Raw genomic sequence first — 17,263 nt, forward strand, 5'->3', positions numbered from 1 at the left:
GCTTATTAAAATGGGCAAGTATTGCTGTCTTGAGGAGCACTTTGTTCTTATTAAAGGTAACATTTAGAACTTGTTCTATATTCAGTGAGAGCAGAGGGGCCAATTTTAGCACAACCTACTTGGTTTTAATTACAAGACTCTGATTCTCAAACACGCTTGTGTAATTTGTCATCTGTGGTTTGCAATGCTCTTTTATTTGGCTGGTACAACTTGTGAAGAGACGTGGCCTTGCCAAGCAGCAGTAATCCCATATTCACACCACATAGTGCTGCTTATGCCTGTGTGGGATGGCATCTTTTATCTGTCAGAGATTCATCTCTCCTCTGTCAGAGACAAGGCATGGAACTATGCATCCATAACTGTTTCCAGTAGGATACTAGTTACACAATCATTCTGCCCAAAAACTGGGTTGAGGAGAGCTTCGGAAGCTGAGTCAGACAATTGGTCCATTAGTTCAGTTTCCATTGAATGGCTGTGGCTCTCCCAAGATTTCAGGCGGTTCCCCCCCATTATTACCAGGATTTGAACCCTGCATGCAAGGCAGGTGCTCTGCCATTGACTGAACTAGATAAACATGGTATCCTTCAGTTAATACATACAGAAACTGAGCAAGAGAGTTGTCACCTTTTGTCTCTCTGAAATAAAATATTTCCACATATGTGGCTTAGCCCTTCGGTGTAAAAAATGCCTTTCAGGTTGCTTCTTTATGCAGAATAAATAAATAAATGGCTGAAGGGATTAAAAAGAAATATCTACACAGTGAATGAAATAGTGTTAACGTCAATGTAGTGTAGCAATAGACCAGGTCCTGAATTTCTGCATTCCATCTAATTTATCCTCTGGACTATAGAATTTGCTGAGAAGCTCTAATTAGTACTAGTCTGAATAAAGAAGGTTTTCACATTCCACCTGAAATCCAACGGTGAAGAGTTTATCTGGGCCTCATGGGAAGTTCTGTGAATTGATTATCACAGCGTACTCTTCATTAGCTGAAATAGCACTGAATGAGATTCTATACTGAATGGCTCCATGTTACAGAATTAAACATCCTTTATCCTCTGCTCCTGTTGGTTTGTTTTCCCAGAGCCTCTTTTTCCAGAAGATAAAAAAATCTTGGAATTCATATGGGCAAAGGCTCTCCTGAAGGTACACTGGGCCTAAGCCACATTTCAAGATGCTCACATTTCACAGAGTTTTTCCTTGTTCTGTAAATCTGTGCTACTCACTTTCTGCAGGTATGCTGAAATGTAACACCACGGTCCTCTTTATTTAATTTCTCTGATGCCCTCAAAGCTACTGCTTATATAGTCATTAAGTAAAGTAGCACTGAAGGGAACCGCACCCCCAGAGTTTCACTTTACCGCATTACACATACTTTGCTTTGTCTTAGACGTTTTTGATAAATCTAATTCCATTGCTTTAATTTGGGGATTATTGAGGCATGTAGGTGGTTGAGCTATTTTGCCCACAATTACACAGCATGTCAAGAAAAAAGCTGGGAACATAACGTGAGAGTATTGGTGCTTTGCTTTCCAATATCGTTCATTAGCTTTTCCTTTGACTAAAGTGCAAAAGAAGCCGAATGCAGTGTTTCTTATAGTTCTGAACATTTTATTATGGAGTAGCAGAGGAAGGCCATGGGGTGCTTTGCCATTTTACTAATATAGCTTAAATTGGCACAATCTTGTTTCCTTTCTTTATTGATCTTGGTAACAGTTTGTACAAATGCTTTTTTGTCTTCCAAATCCCTCTATAAAATGGCAGCCTATTTTTCTTCCTTAGGAGCTAATTATTTGGGGAATGATCCTTCCTGCACAGCGTAGCTCCATTCCACAGGTGAATCCCCACTGAGTTTTTAAGCAGAGGTTGGATGGTCATCCTTCATGCATTCTTTAGTTCAGATTCCTGCATCGCAGGGGGTTGGACTAGATGATCCTCAGGACGCCTTCCAACTCTGCAATTCTTTGGTTCTGTGCTTTAACCTGGTCCCCATTCTCTTGGATTACTGGGGCCTTTAAATGCATGTCATGACAGTTCTCCAGAGTACTTTTGGGTCAAGCAGCCTACTTCCAACCCGAAATAGATGCTACATTGAATACTGAGTCTTGAGCAGTGTTGTCTGTCCTGTTGTATGAAGAAGGTTTCAGTTGTTGACACCTAAGTATGTGAACAAAACAGTTGGGGCTAATGTCCGTCATGGCTGTATACTGGAGGAGAGAATTCAGTTGGTTACTGCAGCATAATTGAGGGGAAGGAGTAATACATACCTCCTTAAAAGTAGCAATTGTAAGACCACTGTTGAAAACTCTTGGTCCCCTTGTGCTGGAATATTGTACCCCTGTTTTTCTTTTGCCTGGTGTGTGTGGTCCTATGGCTGGTGGCTTATTGGCTAAATGCAGTGACTTATGAAATGGGTTGTCTAATGTGCATTCATGTTGTGCTTGCCCCCTTCCCATAGAAATCTTGCTTGCCACTGTGAGAGCATGATGCTGGATGGGCTTTTGGTTTGATCCATGAGGGCTCTTCTTATGTAAATCTATTTCAAGCCAGCTTCAAGCCTAGGTTTGGGTTAAAGGCTGCCATTTTCCCCTTGGTGGTTTACCTGCACTCTTGGTCCTCATGGATCTCTCTGTGGCTTTGAGACTATTTGCTTTGGTATCCTTCTGGATCACCTGCATACATTATTAGTGAAGGTACTGTTTTACTGTAGTAGCAGTCAGGAGATGGTGCTGGAAGATAATTGATCTTCCCTGTGGAAACTTTCCTTTGCAGTTCAATTCTTCCAGGCTCCTCCTTGTTTTCCATGCTTTTTAACCTCTGCATGAACTGCTGCGCAAGATCATTTGAGGAAAGGTATCATCGGTTTTATGGTATGCCACTTTGAGTGCAATTTTAATGCAGAAAAGTGGGATATAAATAAGTAATAATTAAGGGAATTAAAATCTGCCAGAGAGATGTTGCTTCAGGTGGTACTGCCATCTGAAGTATCTGTAAATAGAGCTTTTGTGGCTCTGGTATACTGCGTTGTGAAGTGTTCTGCTGAGGGAAATTCACTATTCCATTGTGATCTTTATGGATCCTTTAAAAATGTCTTTTTTAAAAATTCTGCCAAACTTTTTGAGAAGCAGGATTGGCTCTGGTTTAACAGGAGATGAATTGGTGCCAGCATTTTGTGTACTTTGTATTACAGATGAATGTTTAATGATGTTTTATGATTACTTTATTGTAAGCTCCTTTGAGGATCTTTATGGCTCAAAAGCAATCTTAATCTAAATCATAATCTAAATATGATGATATTGAGCCAGTCAGTTTACTTTTCCCTTTTAAAGCAACATTTAAGCTGTAATCCTATACTTGTATACCTGGGAGTAAGCCCCATTAAACTTAGTGGAAGTTTCTTCTGAGTAAACCTGACCTCGATGTGTCAGACGTGGGAAAGGCTGTGTGCATGTGCTTCCCAAGGAGCTGAAGCCCTGCTCTTAACCAGGATGTTTGGTTTTCTTTTCCACCTGCTTTATTTCCTTTACTCACTTAGCCTCTTTTATAGAAACAAGCAATTTACCATTAGCATATATTTAAATGAATTGATATGCACCGTGGTTTTCCTGCTCCTCTGGGTGAGGCAGTGACCTTAAATAGGAGTTGCTAAACAACCAAGTTTACTTACTTCTCTTTGCAGCTTTACAGGAGGTATAAAGGATTATGCTTCTTATGTGCAATTGGTCATATATAGTGTAAATAAAATTTACACTAAAAAAAAACCATTAAACCAAGGTCAGTGTGAAGGTAAATAATGTGGCTAGGTAATTACTTTAGTGTTTCTCTATTGGTATTTGATGTTCAGGGTCATTTGAGGAGCTTGGCTTCTTTCTTTCTATTACTGAAGTTAATGGTGATTTCTTCTCAAAAGTTTATGCCTTTCCTTGTCTTGGAAATGATTCCATAATGGGAAAATGACTCTGGCAATGCTGTCTACTTTACTTTCTGTATTTTGAATCAATTCATCCTGACTAATTATAATATTTACAAAGCCCTCTTTAACAAAAATATAGGGTACATCTACTTTTTCAGGAAGTAGTAGCCTTCCTGGGGTGGGAATATATAATGTAAAACCTTTAAATCCTCAAATAGCACATAGGTAGCATAAAAGAAATGGGGGGGGGGGGACCTTTGGCAGAATGGCAGGTGAGTGATTGGCATCTGTGGAAATTGCCGTTAGAATAGAGCGTTGACAAGGGCAACAAAAGCTTCTCAGGTTGCTGCTATGCCTCAGCCTGAGTTGGATAAACAACAGTAAAGACAAGGAAGAAGAATTTTCCATGCTCTTTCATGTAGGATTCTGCAGTCTGGGGTGATAATGATGACTTGTTGCCTCTTTTTCAGTACAAACAAAGTATGGAAGCAGATTCTGAGCTGGGGAAAGCAGGCTGAGTCACAAAGGGGGTTGCAACTGTTTTCTTCTGCTCCACTGGGAAATGAATAGCACAGAACTGCTTCTTTGAATGTCATCAGCTCTTATGGAATGCTGGTGGTTTAAATGGCAGGTTTTGACTAATCTCCATTTATAGGTGGGGAGAAGGTCAAGGTTTGCAAATCAGGGTTGTTGGGAGTATTGCCACCTTGATTGCTGGGAATGGCTGGGCAGGGGAGTGCCAAGGATTTAAACAAAATAACCCTAATCTTCCTGTATGGCTGGGAATGTTCTACAAGATGACATTCCTCTCTGAGCAAAGAGTGGTTTCTGGGACCTGGGCTGCAAGGCTGTGTGTGAGTGAGTGAGTGAGTGAGTGAAGAGGAGAGAGAGAGAGAAAGGAAAGGAAAGAAAGAAAGAAAGAAAGAAAGAAAGAAAGAATCATTGTACTTTGAACTTGGGCAGAGAGAGGAGAGAGAAAATAATTTATCTGTCATTAGCTACACGAAGGTACACCCTTGAAAATGTCTGCATAAGAACCTTAGAAGAGCCCTCCTCAATGAGAATGAGGTCCCATGTATAGCCCAGTCTTCTGTTCTCACAGTAGCCAACCAAGGGTGAAGCCAACAAACAGGACATAAGCACAATAAGACTCTCCTATTCATGATCTCCAACAACTGGTATTCAGGGACATATATAGTAGCATATAGCTATCATGACTGCTAGCCATTTATAGCCTTTTCCCTGATGAATTTATGTAAACTCCTTTTAAAGTCATCCAAGTTGGTGGACAGCATCACACCTTGTGGAAGCAAATCCCATCATTTTAATGATGCACTGCATAAAGTAGTAAGAGCAAGAACTCCTTTCTGGCAGTCTGGTGCAAAATTAGGTGTGCTTTTATCTCCATTATAGTCTGTAAGAGAGCACATCCCAGCTTCTGTCAACCTAGCAGTTCGAAAGTATACCTGTGCAAGTAGATAAATAGTACCACTGCGGTGGGAAGGTAAACGGCATTTCCGTGCGCTCTGGCACTCGTCACGGTCCTCCATGCACCAGTAGCAGTTCAGGCATACTGGCCACATGACCCTGCCTATGGGCAAACATGCAGTGAGATGAGCACTGCACCCCATAGTTGCCTTTGCCTGGACTTAACTGTCTGGAGATCCTTTACCTTTTTACTTTTTTTATATTACAAAGTCCCCATAAGTCTCCAGGGGCCTCTCCCTCCACAGGAAACTAAACTTTGGAACTTCTTGCTGCTTGGGGAAGTGGGAAACACTTATGCCAAATGTTCTGTTCTTAGACACTTGAACCAGTCCCTACCCTTGCTCCCATTCTTGTCTTCCTTTATCAGATCCAGTCTTTGTTCTTTGTGTTTGCCCCATATGTTGCATGCCCTCCTGACAAACAGCCGTGTCACCATCAAGTGTACAGAACCCACCACTGTTGGCTTGAGATATGTGTTTAAACAATGACAATAATTCACATTTGACTGCAGAGGTTGGTAGTGTTTACTTTCAGGGTTTGGTCAGGGAGAGTGTATTTCATCTCAAATTCCAGAGTAGGGCTTCCTGAAAAAAGTCAGTACTGTAGTGCTAAAATATAGCTGAATGTAGATATGAAATCTGCATGGGGCATATACCCTGGATAGATTAAAAAGCATATTGGGAAAGGGGATTGGAGGGGCTGCTACTCGCAAGAGAAATCACGAGATCCATCTGCACATAAAAATCCCCTGATGTGCTTTTGCCCATGTTACCTACTGAGGCTGTCTTTTCTGCATAGTGCTATATTGTGCAGTGCAGTGTGGGCGAGGGTTGCTGCAGAGAAGTAGACGTGCCGTAATGTGACACATAATTTTCATGGCAAGCCCTGCCCATATTAAAGATCATGGCCCAGGTAGGAACTTGATGGGAAAAATGGGAAGGACTAAAGCTGCTATTGTGAGGCCTCTTCCCCTAGCAGATGTCTGTGGGTGAGGTGGTGTCACCTCAGTAAGAGTCATTGGCTTATGTTTAAAATAGCTTAAGGCAGAATGTAATGGTAATGGTAGTCATACTTCGCATTTAGATAACTCTTTTCAAGTATTCAAATTCTTTATGTACAGTGGTGCCTTGGGTTACATACGCTTCAGGTTACAGACTCCGCTAACCCAGAAATAGTGCTTCAGGTTAAGAACTTTGCTTCAGGATAAGAAGAGAAATTGTGCTCTGGCGGCGCGGCAGCAGCAGGAGGCCCCATTTGCTAAAGTGGTGCTTCAGGTTAACAACAGTTTCAGGTTAAGAACGGACCTCCGGAACGAATTAAGTACTTAACCTGAGGTACCACTGTACTTTTATCTCTCAGTAATCACTAGAATGGCCCTGCAAAGTCAACAGTAGTTGGAGTCTCCATATTGTTCCTTTTGGGAAACCTCAGTGTCTGAATGATGTGTTGCTCCGGCCTAGCAATGTTGTTGCTATGTGCTGTGCCTCAGATGTATTTGCTGCAGATCAACCTTTCATTTGGATGAAGTGCATTTTCCTGAATTGTCTTTCATGAGATTACTACTAAATTCCTACATTCCTCTTTTCCCTTTCTTTCAGAGCCAGGATGAAAGATATGCTTTCATTGCAGAGTGGTATGATACAAATGCTTCACTTTTTCGACGCTATGAGCTTCTGTATTACCCAAAAGATGGATCAGTGGAGATGGTAAGACTTGTTGTTGTTATTTGAATTTCTATACCACCCTATACCCGGAGGTCTCAGGGCGGTTATAAGACAACCTCGCAGATTGCAGTGGTTGAGAGCAAAGTAGGCTACCCTTGGCATTATTGGTTTGGTCTTATGTGAAGCCAAAAACACAAGAATTGCTATTCTCTCTTAGCTGCTAAATTGTCCTAGAAGAAAAAAAGCTTTTTTAGGGTCTCCTGGTGATACCATAAAACATCTTGGTGGTGGTGGTGATAAAGGTTATTGTCAAACTAGGACTAATTGAACAGCCTTGCTTGAGATTCATTCATCCACTGAGTACATGGAAGACTTATTTTGAGCGCCAGTCATGGAGGCTTGAACCTATGATTCTGCTGCCTTTCCCCGGTTTCCTGTATGCATAGCTATTTACCATAGGGATGGTGAAAACTGTCATGAACTGGCTCATATAAGGCAGGGTTTCTCTTAATTGAAGACACATGGCACCACTGCCTCACTGAAGCTAAGCAGGTCAGGATCTGGTCAGTGCCTGGACATGCATGCTGCCTTGAGTGCAGTGATGGAAAGAAGGTGCTATATGAATTTAAACTATCAAGCCAATATATGGTTTCCGAGGTTTGTCTAGCTTCACCTTATTGGCCTCTGCTTTAAGAGTAAAACTCCATTTTGGAAAGCTGAGAAGCAGCCATTTCTTGTTGGACATGTGTTAGAGTTTAATTTGCTGTGTTTAAATTATGTTCTGATACACAGTATTCTGCCCACCTGTGTGCCCTCCTGTTTTTCATATTTTAAATGCTAGTGAGTATGTTACTGGGGATTGTATATAATGTCATTCATCAGATGCCCAGATCTAATTGGCTCAGGGACATAAAGGTATTGTTACCAAGACCTGGTGGTTGCACAAAAGACAGAGGTTGTGGCTGATCATGTGGAGTGCTACCCATGTGATTCAAAGAGAGGATGGAGTTACCTTTCTTTTGTGCTCTTATATTCTCTTCTGCATTCTGTTTCGGTGAAATTGCCAATTACTGAAATTGTTCCTGGTGTCAGAAAAAACAAGCAATAGTGTACTAATAATAACAGAATCTAAATCAGGGAAAGAATGGCTGCATTTTATGCCAATTAAAAATATTTCTTTGGTTGGTAAGAGGGCATCTTAATTCTGAGTTATCAGAAACCCACTTTCCTCTTTGCAAACAGAAATTGGTTCAGTAATGCATCTACTTATATGGCCATCTTTCATTCCCTGAGGAATGCTTATCTTTACCAAGTTGCTAAAGAGGAAAGCAAGTGATAAAAGCAACTCATTGTAAGACATACTGTCAGTCAGTTTATTACCCTATGTTAACCTCCTCCCCCAAATGTCCTTCTTAGAATTCAATTTTAGGTGTTTAATGATTTGTAGACCATTAAGATCTGGGACCCATGCACATAGGCAACAGCTCCTGTAGACAAGCTGATGTTGAAACTCATTGAGAGTTGGGCTGCTTTTGGGAGGAAGAAGTTGGGGCGGGGGAATAAAACTAATTAATATTAATAATAAATGGAAGCAGCAACCATCTGAAAAAAGGAGATATTCCAGTGTGCCTGTAGAAACTCATTCATGTGCCTAAATGGGTTCTTCGGTTCTAAGCCAGCCTAGTTCACTTACTCTTGGTTATTAAAGAAAGCAACAGGGAGAGGAATAAATCTGCAAGCTGTATTTACCAAATCAGATGTTGATTTTGCTTTTGTTTACCCACTTTGCTCTGCACCTGCCTCTTTGTTTTAATCAGATTTATAAATAACTTAAGGTGTACAAAGCATATAAAAACCTCAGAGGAAGGGGAATTGTTTTGTTGTTTTTAATCTTCCAATTTGTCACACTTCTTGGTAGCGATTGAGAAGAAACTGGAGCATTTGCAGTAAATACCAGAAGCTCTGGCAAATATTATGGAACAGAGCCAGGAAGTAATTGGGATCCAGTATTTTGAAGGTACATTGGAGGAAACAATAACTTTATTATTTGACTACAGTAGCAAACCAATATTGGATTTTGAATGCCAAATAAGCTAGAGTAAAAATAAGTTTCGTGCTCAGTCCTGTTCAGACATTCTGTGTTGAAGCAGTTTGGTTCCCCTTTCTCTCATTCCAAGTGCCTTCAGTTTGGGATGGTTATTGAAAGTATTTGTTTATTTGGAGTTATGATCTTCAGTCAATTTGAGGAATACCCAAAAGGTTACTTTTGAAAGTGATAAATGGTAAGACAACTCAGTATATTCAGTGATTGCTGTAGTACTATATGCAACTGGATCTGTTATTATGTGTTGGAGGGTGATGCTTCAGTCCTGTGCACACTAACCTGAGTATAAGCTGTTTTGGACACAGTGTGCTTATTCACAGTGGGCTTATTCATACCTTGTGTATGATTATGAATGATGATAATATATGTGTACACATAGTAAAAATGTAAAGGCATGTATACAATGTGTTTTCCTTTCAGGCTTGGAAAAAGTGACTCCATATAAAGATAATTTTGGCCATACTTGCAAGTAATCAGATTTACATTTTTAATAAGTAGGAATTGTTTTTAGGAAAAGCTAGGAACAGAATTTGTTTTGCCATTTTTTTAAAAAGTATGGTTAAAACTGCAACCCCATAAACATTTACTTGAGAGTACGTCCCATTAAGTTAAGATTACCATTTTTTTCCCAGTTGAATCCAGGGACACTTTTCAACTGCGTACTAAATAGATAGATTTTGTCAAATTTGTAAATTTGGGGACTGTCCCCAGGAAATGAGGATGTCTGGTAACCTTCCATTAAATTCAGCCGGGCTTACTTCCAAGTACACATGTCTATGACTGCACTGTGAAGCAGATCATTTAGTTCAGCTCATGATACCTCTATTTCTTCTGTGCCTCAAACCATTTGGTATAGGTGCATTAGAAAAAGGATCTCTATAAATGCAGATTGTGAAGTATGAAGTATTGTAGAATCCAGTACTTCAGAATCTTTTTCTTTAATTATTATTTTTTATGCATCCCTCTTACTTTCTAAGGAACTCAAGGTGGCTACCAAGTCAGAATACAAAAAAAAAAAAAAAAAAAAAAAAAAATTAAATCTAAAATAACTCCCAGTTTAAATCCCATAATAAAAACTAAAAACCAAGAAAGCACAGTAGGTCTAGCACAGACCAACACCAGGACCTCCCCCTAAACCAGCCATCAGCCAAATAACTTTTTGAAGATCTATGTCTTTTCTAGCCATGACCTTAGCCCCAGTTCCCTTCCTATTGAAAGAATATAATTTTGGGGCCTGACACATTTTCCTAGGCATTCTGCAGGATAGGTATCATCCCAGAGTACGTCCTAGCACTGGTTGCCATCAGCCTTGCCTTCTGAAGTTGAAGAATCTGCAGCAGTGCCTCAGATGAAGTTTGGAGCCTTCAGAAAGAAATGTATGGAAGGAATTGGCTCTTAAGGTACCCAAGTCCCAGGCTGCTTAGTGCTTTAAAGCCCTAACCCCAAGCAACTTGAATCGAACACAGAAGCAAACTGGTAGCTGGTGCTAGTTTTGAAAAATTGGCACAGGCACATAACAGTAGTCAAAGTAACTTTTAAAAAACAGTATCTGTTTCTCTTTGTGCATGATATTCTTCTTCTTCTTTTTAAAAGTAAAGGTATTTTAGACCTGCATGTAGATTATTCAGTCTCTTTACCTTACCAGTATGACATGAAGAACCGCTGCCGATTCCTAAATCGCATCAAATATGAAGATCTGCAGTTTAAAGATTTGTTTGTGGGCAACAAAATTACTATCTTCTCACGCCACCTCAATTTGGTTGACTATGGGGATCAATATACTTCCCGCATGTTGGGCAGTCGCAAAGAAAGGTGAGAGGATATATTCTTTGAACCTCTTATTTTCTACCTTATAAACTTGAGGCTATTGAGATGTCTGTGCTCCTTCATTCTCTTGCAGGCCAGGGTGCCTGGACCAGCTGGTAGCCTCCAAGAGAGAAAGGGCAAAGAGAGAGCCTTGCTACAGTGATTGCTTATTAGTTAGGGATGCATCCTCATTTCCTCTCCTCTCTGTGTGCATCACAATAGCGCACAGCCCTCTAGGAGTTTATTGTCCAAATGTCACACTAGTTAAAGCACAACACCCACTCCTCAGCAAACTCTTTCTCTCGGCCCCCTAAGGAGAAAGAGCGTGATGTGAACCCCCTAAATTCTGGTTATATTTCAGTTACCCTTCAATCTCTGGGGAAAGAATAAGAACTTTAAGTGCTAGCACTCAAGTGAGATAGCAAGATACTCCCTGGATGTTGATGATTAATTTGTTAATCATCTTCTAGATAATCTTCTCAAGGCTATAAACAATAAAAATAGTATATTACCTTAGATGGTTGTCAAAAGCCAATATCTCCCTCCGCTAAGTGACCCTCCAGCCCACAGTGTGAGAAAGAATATTAACAATGAACATTACTGTGATGTTGTCACAACCCAAACTACCTCTCTGCAGCCCCCTCTCTATTCAATATGGGAATAATAGAACTACACTACAAAAGAGCAGGAGACAGGGAGACACTCATTTTCCTGGTGTGAGACACCATGATTACTGCCCCCCAATATTCCAATTTAACAGGCCTCCAGAGGGCAAGGCAGAAAGGGCAGCCATCACCCAAGTGCACATCCTGTTGCCACCATTCTCCCCTTCCCATCCAACTTTTTGTCATATGTGCCACTTGAGAGCCAGTGTGGTGTAGAGGTTAAGAGCGGTGGACTCGTAATCTGGTGAACCGGGTTCGCTTCCCCTCTCCTCCACATGCAGCTGCTGGGTTACCTTGGCTAATCACACTTCTCTGAAGTCTCTCAGCCTCACTCACCTCACAGAGTGTTTGTTGTGGGGGAGGAAAGGAAAAGGAGATTGTTAGCCGCTTTGAGTCTCCTTAGGGTAGTGATAAAGCGGGATATCAAGTCCAAACTCTTCTTCCTCTTCTTCTTGTACTGGTCAGGTATTTGATCCAAAACCTTCAGCTGGTTATATGAAGGACAAAAATGCATATAACAGACATAATAACATATTTTTGAAATGGTATTTGTTTAGTTGGAGATTTACTTAAGCTCATATTTTGACAACTTATTTTGACTTTATTGGTTTCTTTCCCTTCCCTCTCTAGAACCTTGGCTTTATTGAAACCTGATGTAGCACTCAAACTTGGAGATGTCATTGATATGATTATTAGAGCTGGTTTTACAATAACTAAAGCCAAAATGACGAAAGTTTCAAGGTGAGGTTTTAATAATTTGAGATTTTGAAAAATCGGTTAAACTATTGTTTACCTTGAATGGGTGACTGTTGCCAACCTATATCCCCCCGTGTTATCTGGTCATGTTCCATCATGCACAGCATTTTCGTTCTCTGTCCATCCCCTCCACAAACAGCAGCCAGTGAATCAGAGGGGAGATGGGAAAGGCTGAGCCCCATTAAGTGATATCACCCATATGCTGTAACTGAATACTAGAGGAAAATGCAGGGAGGAGATCCATGGGATGGCGGCAGCCATGTATTTAAGATACTGTATCCCTTTGGGTCCTAGCCATGATCCAGACAGATGTGGTGAAGTAGGTGTGGTCCAGAGAGATGTGGTGCAGCACTCTGTATGCTGCTGCATATGCATATCTTGTCAAATGGGACACGGGTGGCGCTGTGGTCTAAACCCAGTGGGCTTGCTGATCAGAAGGTCAGTGGTTCGAATCCCCACGTTGCTCTATCCCATCTCCTGCCAACCTAGCAGTTCAAAAGAACGCCAGTGCAAGTAGATAAATAGGTACCGCTGCGGCGGGAAGGTAAATGGCATTTCCAGGTGCTCTGGTTTCCATCCCAGTGTTCCGTTGTGCCAGAAGCGGTTTAGTCATGCAGGCCCATGACCTAGAAAGCTGTCTGTGGACAAACGCCAGCTTGAAAGTGAGATGAGCGCCGCAACCCCATAGTTGCCTTTGACTGGACTTAACCATCCAAGGGTCCTTTACCTATCTTGTCAGGGTTCATGCCCCAAACGACCCGGGACATGCCTGCTCTGTTGGAAGCAGAGTAGATAGCTCCAAAACAATGCCTGCTTCCAAAAAAATCCCTCAGACTCAGTAATCTTCATTAGTAAAATATTTACTAATTCAAAAATAAGCTTGGCGGTACAATTCCAGATCCCTGGTGGAGTGTGCAAAGACCCCTGAGTGAAAGCCTGGACTGCTGCTCCCATCTTGTGGAGGCAGTACTCAGCCTACTCAGTCTGACTTGGGATATGGCAGCTTCCTTTGATCCTGTGAGGGCTCAGAGAAACCTGATGGCACAAGCAGAACTCTGCTTGTGGTTCTGTGGGTTGAAGCCATTGCTGATTAATAATTGTTTTTCACAAAAGCATTAATGATGCGTGTTTTTAAACAAATCTTTTGTAGGGCAGAAGCAATAGATTTCTACGCAGATCACCAAGCTAAGCCTTATTACAAGTAAGTTTCAATTTGCAGGATGTTTTGACTTGTACAATGTGCCCAGTGAAATATGAACAATATGAAATTGACATTGATTTTTGCTTGATCTTTAGATTTATACCAATAAATTGTGGGTAGTATTTTTAGAGGTATATGGGACTGTGGAGGCTTGCAGGGTTGGCTTACCTCCTGGTTTCTCCCCACAATCCTGAAATTGAGCAGAAGCAGCAGCTGCCATATACTGAGTCATGGTCAATGACAGCAATTACAACATCTTACCTTGCTTATTTAACTTGCAAAGCCTTAAATAGTTTGGAATCAGGTTATTTGAAGGATAACATAAGAATCTAGTTTCAAATGGCTTGCAGGTATGCTGCTAAGACCTACCAGACTGACAAATACCAGAGACAGGACCTTATTTAGTAGTGGCCCCTCATCTATGGAAGTCTCTCTCAAAAGAGGGACCTATAGCCCCATTCATTTAAAAAATGCACATTTTTTTAAAAAAGGATGTGTTTCATTCTGCATTTTATTGAGGTGTTGACTGCTGTTTTTCAAACTGTTGCTGTTTTTAGTTTGGAATGGCATGGGTTTGTTTGTGTATTAACATTTTCCTTGTGTTGTTAAATAATTTCATAAACCTCCTTAGGAAGGCTTTGCCCTGAAATGCCTCATGTATATTTCTGAAATATAAAGAAATTATTCGGCAATTGATGCTTTTTCCTCATGACTAGGCAAATGAGAAGGGCTAGTAGCTCAGTGATAGAGTGAATGCTTTTGCAGTGCTGTGCAGCATATGTTCATGTGTGTGTTCGTGTGTGTATTTTGTTAATGGGAGCCACTTTTTATTTTTAATATTTACATTTTATTAAGGTGATTTCAGTTAAAAGAAATAAAGTGATATAGAAAAAGAAGAAGGAAAAGTGAGAGGGAGAAAAACAACAACAACAAAGATACATATAAAAGCGAAAATATGAAAAAAGCAATATACGATATTCCCATACATTCTTGTGATTGAACCCAGTTACCTATGTTTGAGCAGTAACAATGAGTGGAGAGTGACAGAGGAAGAGGCTTACCATGCAGCCTGGATAGATTTGGCAAGCCTTATTTGTCCTACAGGCTGCCAGTTCATGAAGAACTAGGAGCCTGGCACTTATGCAACTACTTAATCTGAAATAAAACAATGATAGAATAAGAACTTGGGTATTTAAGGGAGTCTGCTTTCAGCTCCAGTGCAGACTCTCTTAAAACATTAGACTGAAATTATTCCAGATGTTGTTGTCTGAAGGTACTAGAACAAGCAAGCTCAGACCTTTTGGGGAACTCATGTGAAATTGTGGTTTTGTTGCAGCTTTGTGTTTAGAAAATGGCTAATTATATCCTGCATTATATCCAACACTGTGCAAACAGTTCCACTCATACAACAGGACCCCTTCTGTTCCTAATAATAATAATAAAAATTATTATTAAATTATTATTAAATTATTAAATTTATTATTAGTATTATTAATTTAATTTATATATACCCCGTCCATCTGGCTGGGTTTTTCCAACAAAAGATAAAAAATACATGAAAACATCAGTCATTAAAAACTTCTCTAAACAGGGCTGCCTTCAGATGTCTTCTAAACGTCAGATAGTTGTTTATTTCTTTGACATCTGATGAGAGGGTGTTCCACAGGGCGGGCGCCACTACCAAGAAGGCCCTCTGCCTGGTTCCCTGTAACTTGGCTTCTCGCAGTGAGGGAACCATCAGAAGGCCCTCGGCGCTGGACCTCAGTGTCTGGGCAAAATGATGGGGGTGGAGACGCTCCTTCAGGTATACTGGACTTAGGCCATTTAGGGCTTTGAAGGTCAGCACCAACACTTTGAATTGTGCTTGGAAATGCCCCCTACATTAAGGTTACCAGATGTCCCCGTTTCCTGGGGACGGTGCCCAGATTTACAAATCAGTCCCCTGACAAAATCCATCTATTTAGTAGGAAGTTGAAAAGTGTCCCTGGATTCACTGAAAAAAATCTGGTAACTTTACCCTACATGCCCTCCCCCCAAATTTCCTCCAGAGGGTTCCCCAGAGGGTTGAAAAGAGAAATAGAAGGAAGTTCCATTGTGCAAGGAGAGATCTGTGAGCAGGACAACAGTGTTGCATACCACCCTTGGGGGCTGTTGGTTTGCTTGCATTTAGGGCAGCTGAATCCCGTTTGAATGTCCTGTTCAATGTGAATGCTAACTGCTCTCTTTTCTGCTTGCAGTGAGCTTCTTGAATTTATGACAAGTGGCCCTGTTGTTGCCATGGAGATCTTGGGAGATGATGCTATAAGCCGATGGAAGAATTTACTAGGACCTGCAAATTCTTCTGTGGCCCGTACTGATGCCCCAAATAGCGTTAGGGCATGTTTTGGAACTGATGGCATAAGAAATGTGGCTCATGGTCCAGATTCTTTTGCTTCTGCTGCTAGAGTAAGTCCCCCCTCCCCCAAAATTATATATTTGATAAGGTGAATCTTTCTGCATCTGGATGACTGGGCTTCTACTGGCATATATATTATACAAAAATGAGTTTGGCTACTTCCAATGTTTGTAGTCTGAGCTTGGTTTAGCTACATGGCATATAGTAGCTATATGGCTTAGCTCATCAGAAAGAAAGAAAATACTCAGCCCTGCCTTTTCTCCCCTTACCATGCAGAGTCAAAGGAAACCCTTTCTCAAAACTCTTCTAGAGAACCTGTGCTTGACAATCTCTGCAGAAAATGTTAAAGAAATGTTAGGAAAGGAAAATGCTTCCTTCCCCACTGCCTGCCTTTATGCTGGAAGGAGGCAGGGGTGAACTTTGATAATATGGCGCCTTGAGCAAGGACAAACCCCATCTTGCTTATTTTCATGCCCCCATCCCTCTCACCTTCTGTTCTGCGCATGCTCTCAAATGCGCTTTGTCATAAAAAGGTAAAGGTAAAGGGACCCCTGACCATTAGGTCGTCGTGACTGACTCTGGGGTTGCGGCGCTCATCTCGCTTTATTGGCCGAGGGAGCTGGTGTACAGCTTCTGGGTCATGTGGCCAGCATGACTAAGCCGCTTCTGGCAAACCAGAGCAGCACACAGAAACACCGTTTACCTTCCCGCCGGAGCGGTACCTATTTATCTACTTGCACTTTGACGTGCGTTCGAACTGCTAGATGGGCAGGAGCAGGGACCGAGCAACGGGAGAGGGACCGAGCAACGGGAGCTCACCCCGTCGTGGGGATTCGAACTGCCGACCTTCTGATCAGCAAGTCCTAGGCTCTGTGGTTTAACCCACAGCGCCACCCGCGTCCCTGCGCTATGTCATAGCTGCAGCATATTTTGTGCTCCTCGGCTTGGTACCCTGTGCAGAAGAACCACCCGCCCCACCCTAAATCCAGCTTTGATGGGCTGGCTGCCATGTACCTTAAATGTATGAGGTGACCGGGGCTTTTTCGCTGTTGTTTAAAAGAAGGAGACTGTGCTGCTTTGCGCCTGTTCCCTTCGCTTCCCAGAAGGGCTACAGCAAGGAAATGCAGTACGATAATGTATTGCTCTAAAATTACTCTAGGAAGTGTGGCAGGCAACTGCGTGATGTTTTGCATCACTGAATCTTTGCTAGGGAGTGGCCGTAGAGGAAGTTGTGCTGTGAGCAGTGAAACCGCCTTCTTTTAAAGAAAATC

At 41.5% G+C, this 17,263-nt stretch overlaps 1 protein-coding gene across 3 annotated transcripts in view; it reads left to right on the forward strand.

Annotated features, from left to right (window-relative positions):
* NME7 (NME/NM23 family member 7) overlaps positions 1 to 17,263 on the forward strand; it is a 70,320-nt gene that overhangs the window by 12,728 nt on the left and 40,329 nt on the right. For 2 of the 3 annotated variants that reach the window (XM_081002744.1, XM_081002743.1), the window contains 5 exons: positions 7,000 to 7,107; positions 10,815 to 10,981; positions 12,271 to 12,381; positions 13,547 to 13,597; positions 15,835 to 16,042. In XM_081002744.1, the coding sequence (XP_080858870.1) occupies positions 7,105 to 7,107; positions 10,815 to 10,981; positions 12,271 to 12,381; positions 13,547 to 13,597; positions 15,835 to 16,042 (540 nt within the window). In that variant the 5' untranslated portion in view covers positions 7,000 to 7,104. Of the gene's footprint in view, positions 1 to 6,999; positions 7,108 to 8,983; positions 9,083 to 10,814; positions 10,982 to 12,270; positions 12,382 to 13,546; positions 13,598 to 15,834; positions 16,043 to 17,263 lie in introns of those variants that run through there. The other variant, XM_081002745.1, reaches the window with a different exon arrangement.

The sequence above is a fragment of the Podarcis pityusensis genome (genome assembly GCF_964106645.2).
Source record: "Podarcis pityusensis genome assembly, chromosome: 4".
Classification (NCBI taxonomy): Eukaryota; Metazoa; Chordata; class Lepidosauria; order Squamata; family Lacertidae; genus Podarcis; species Podarcis pityusensis.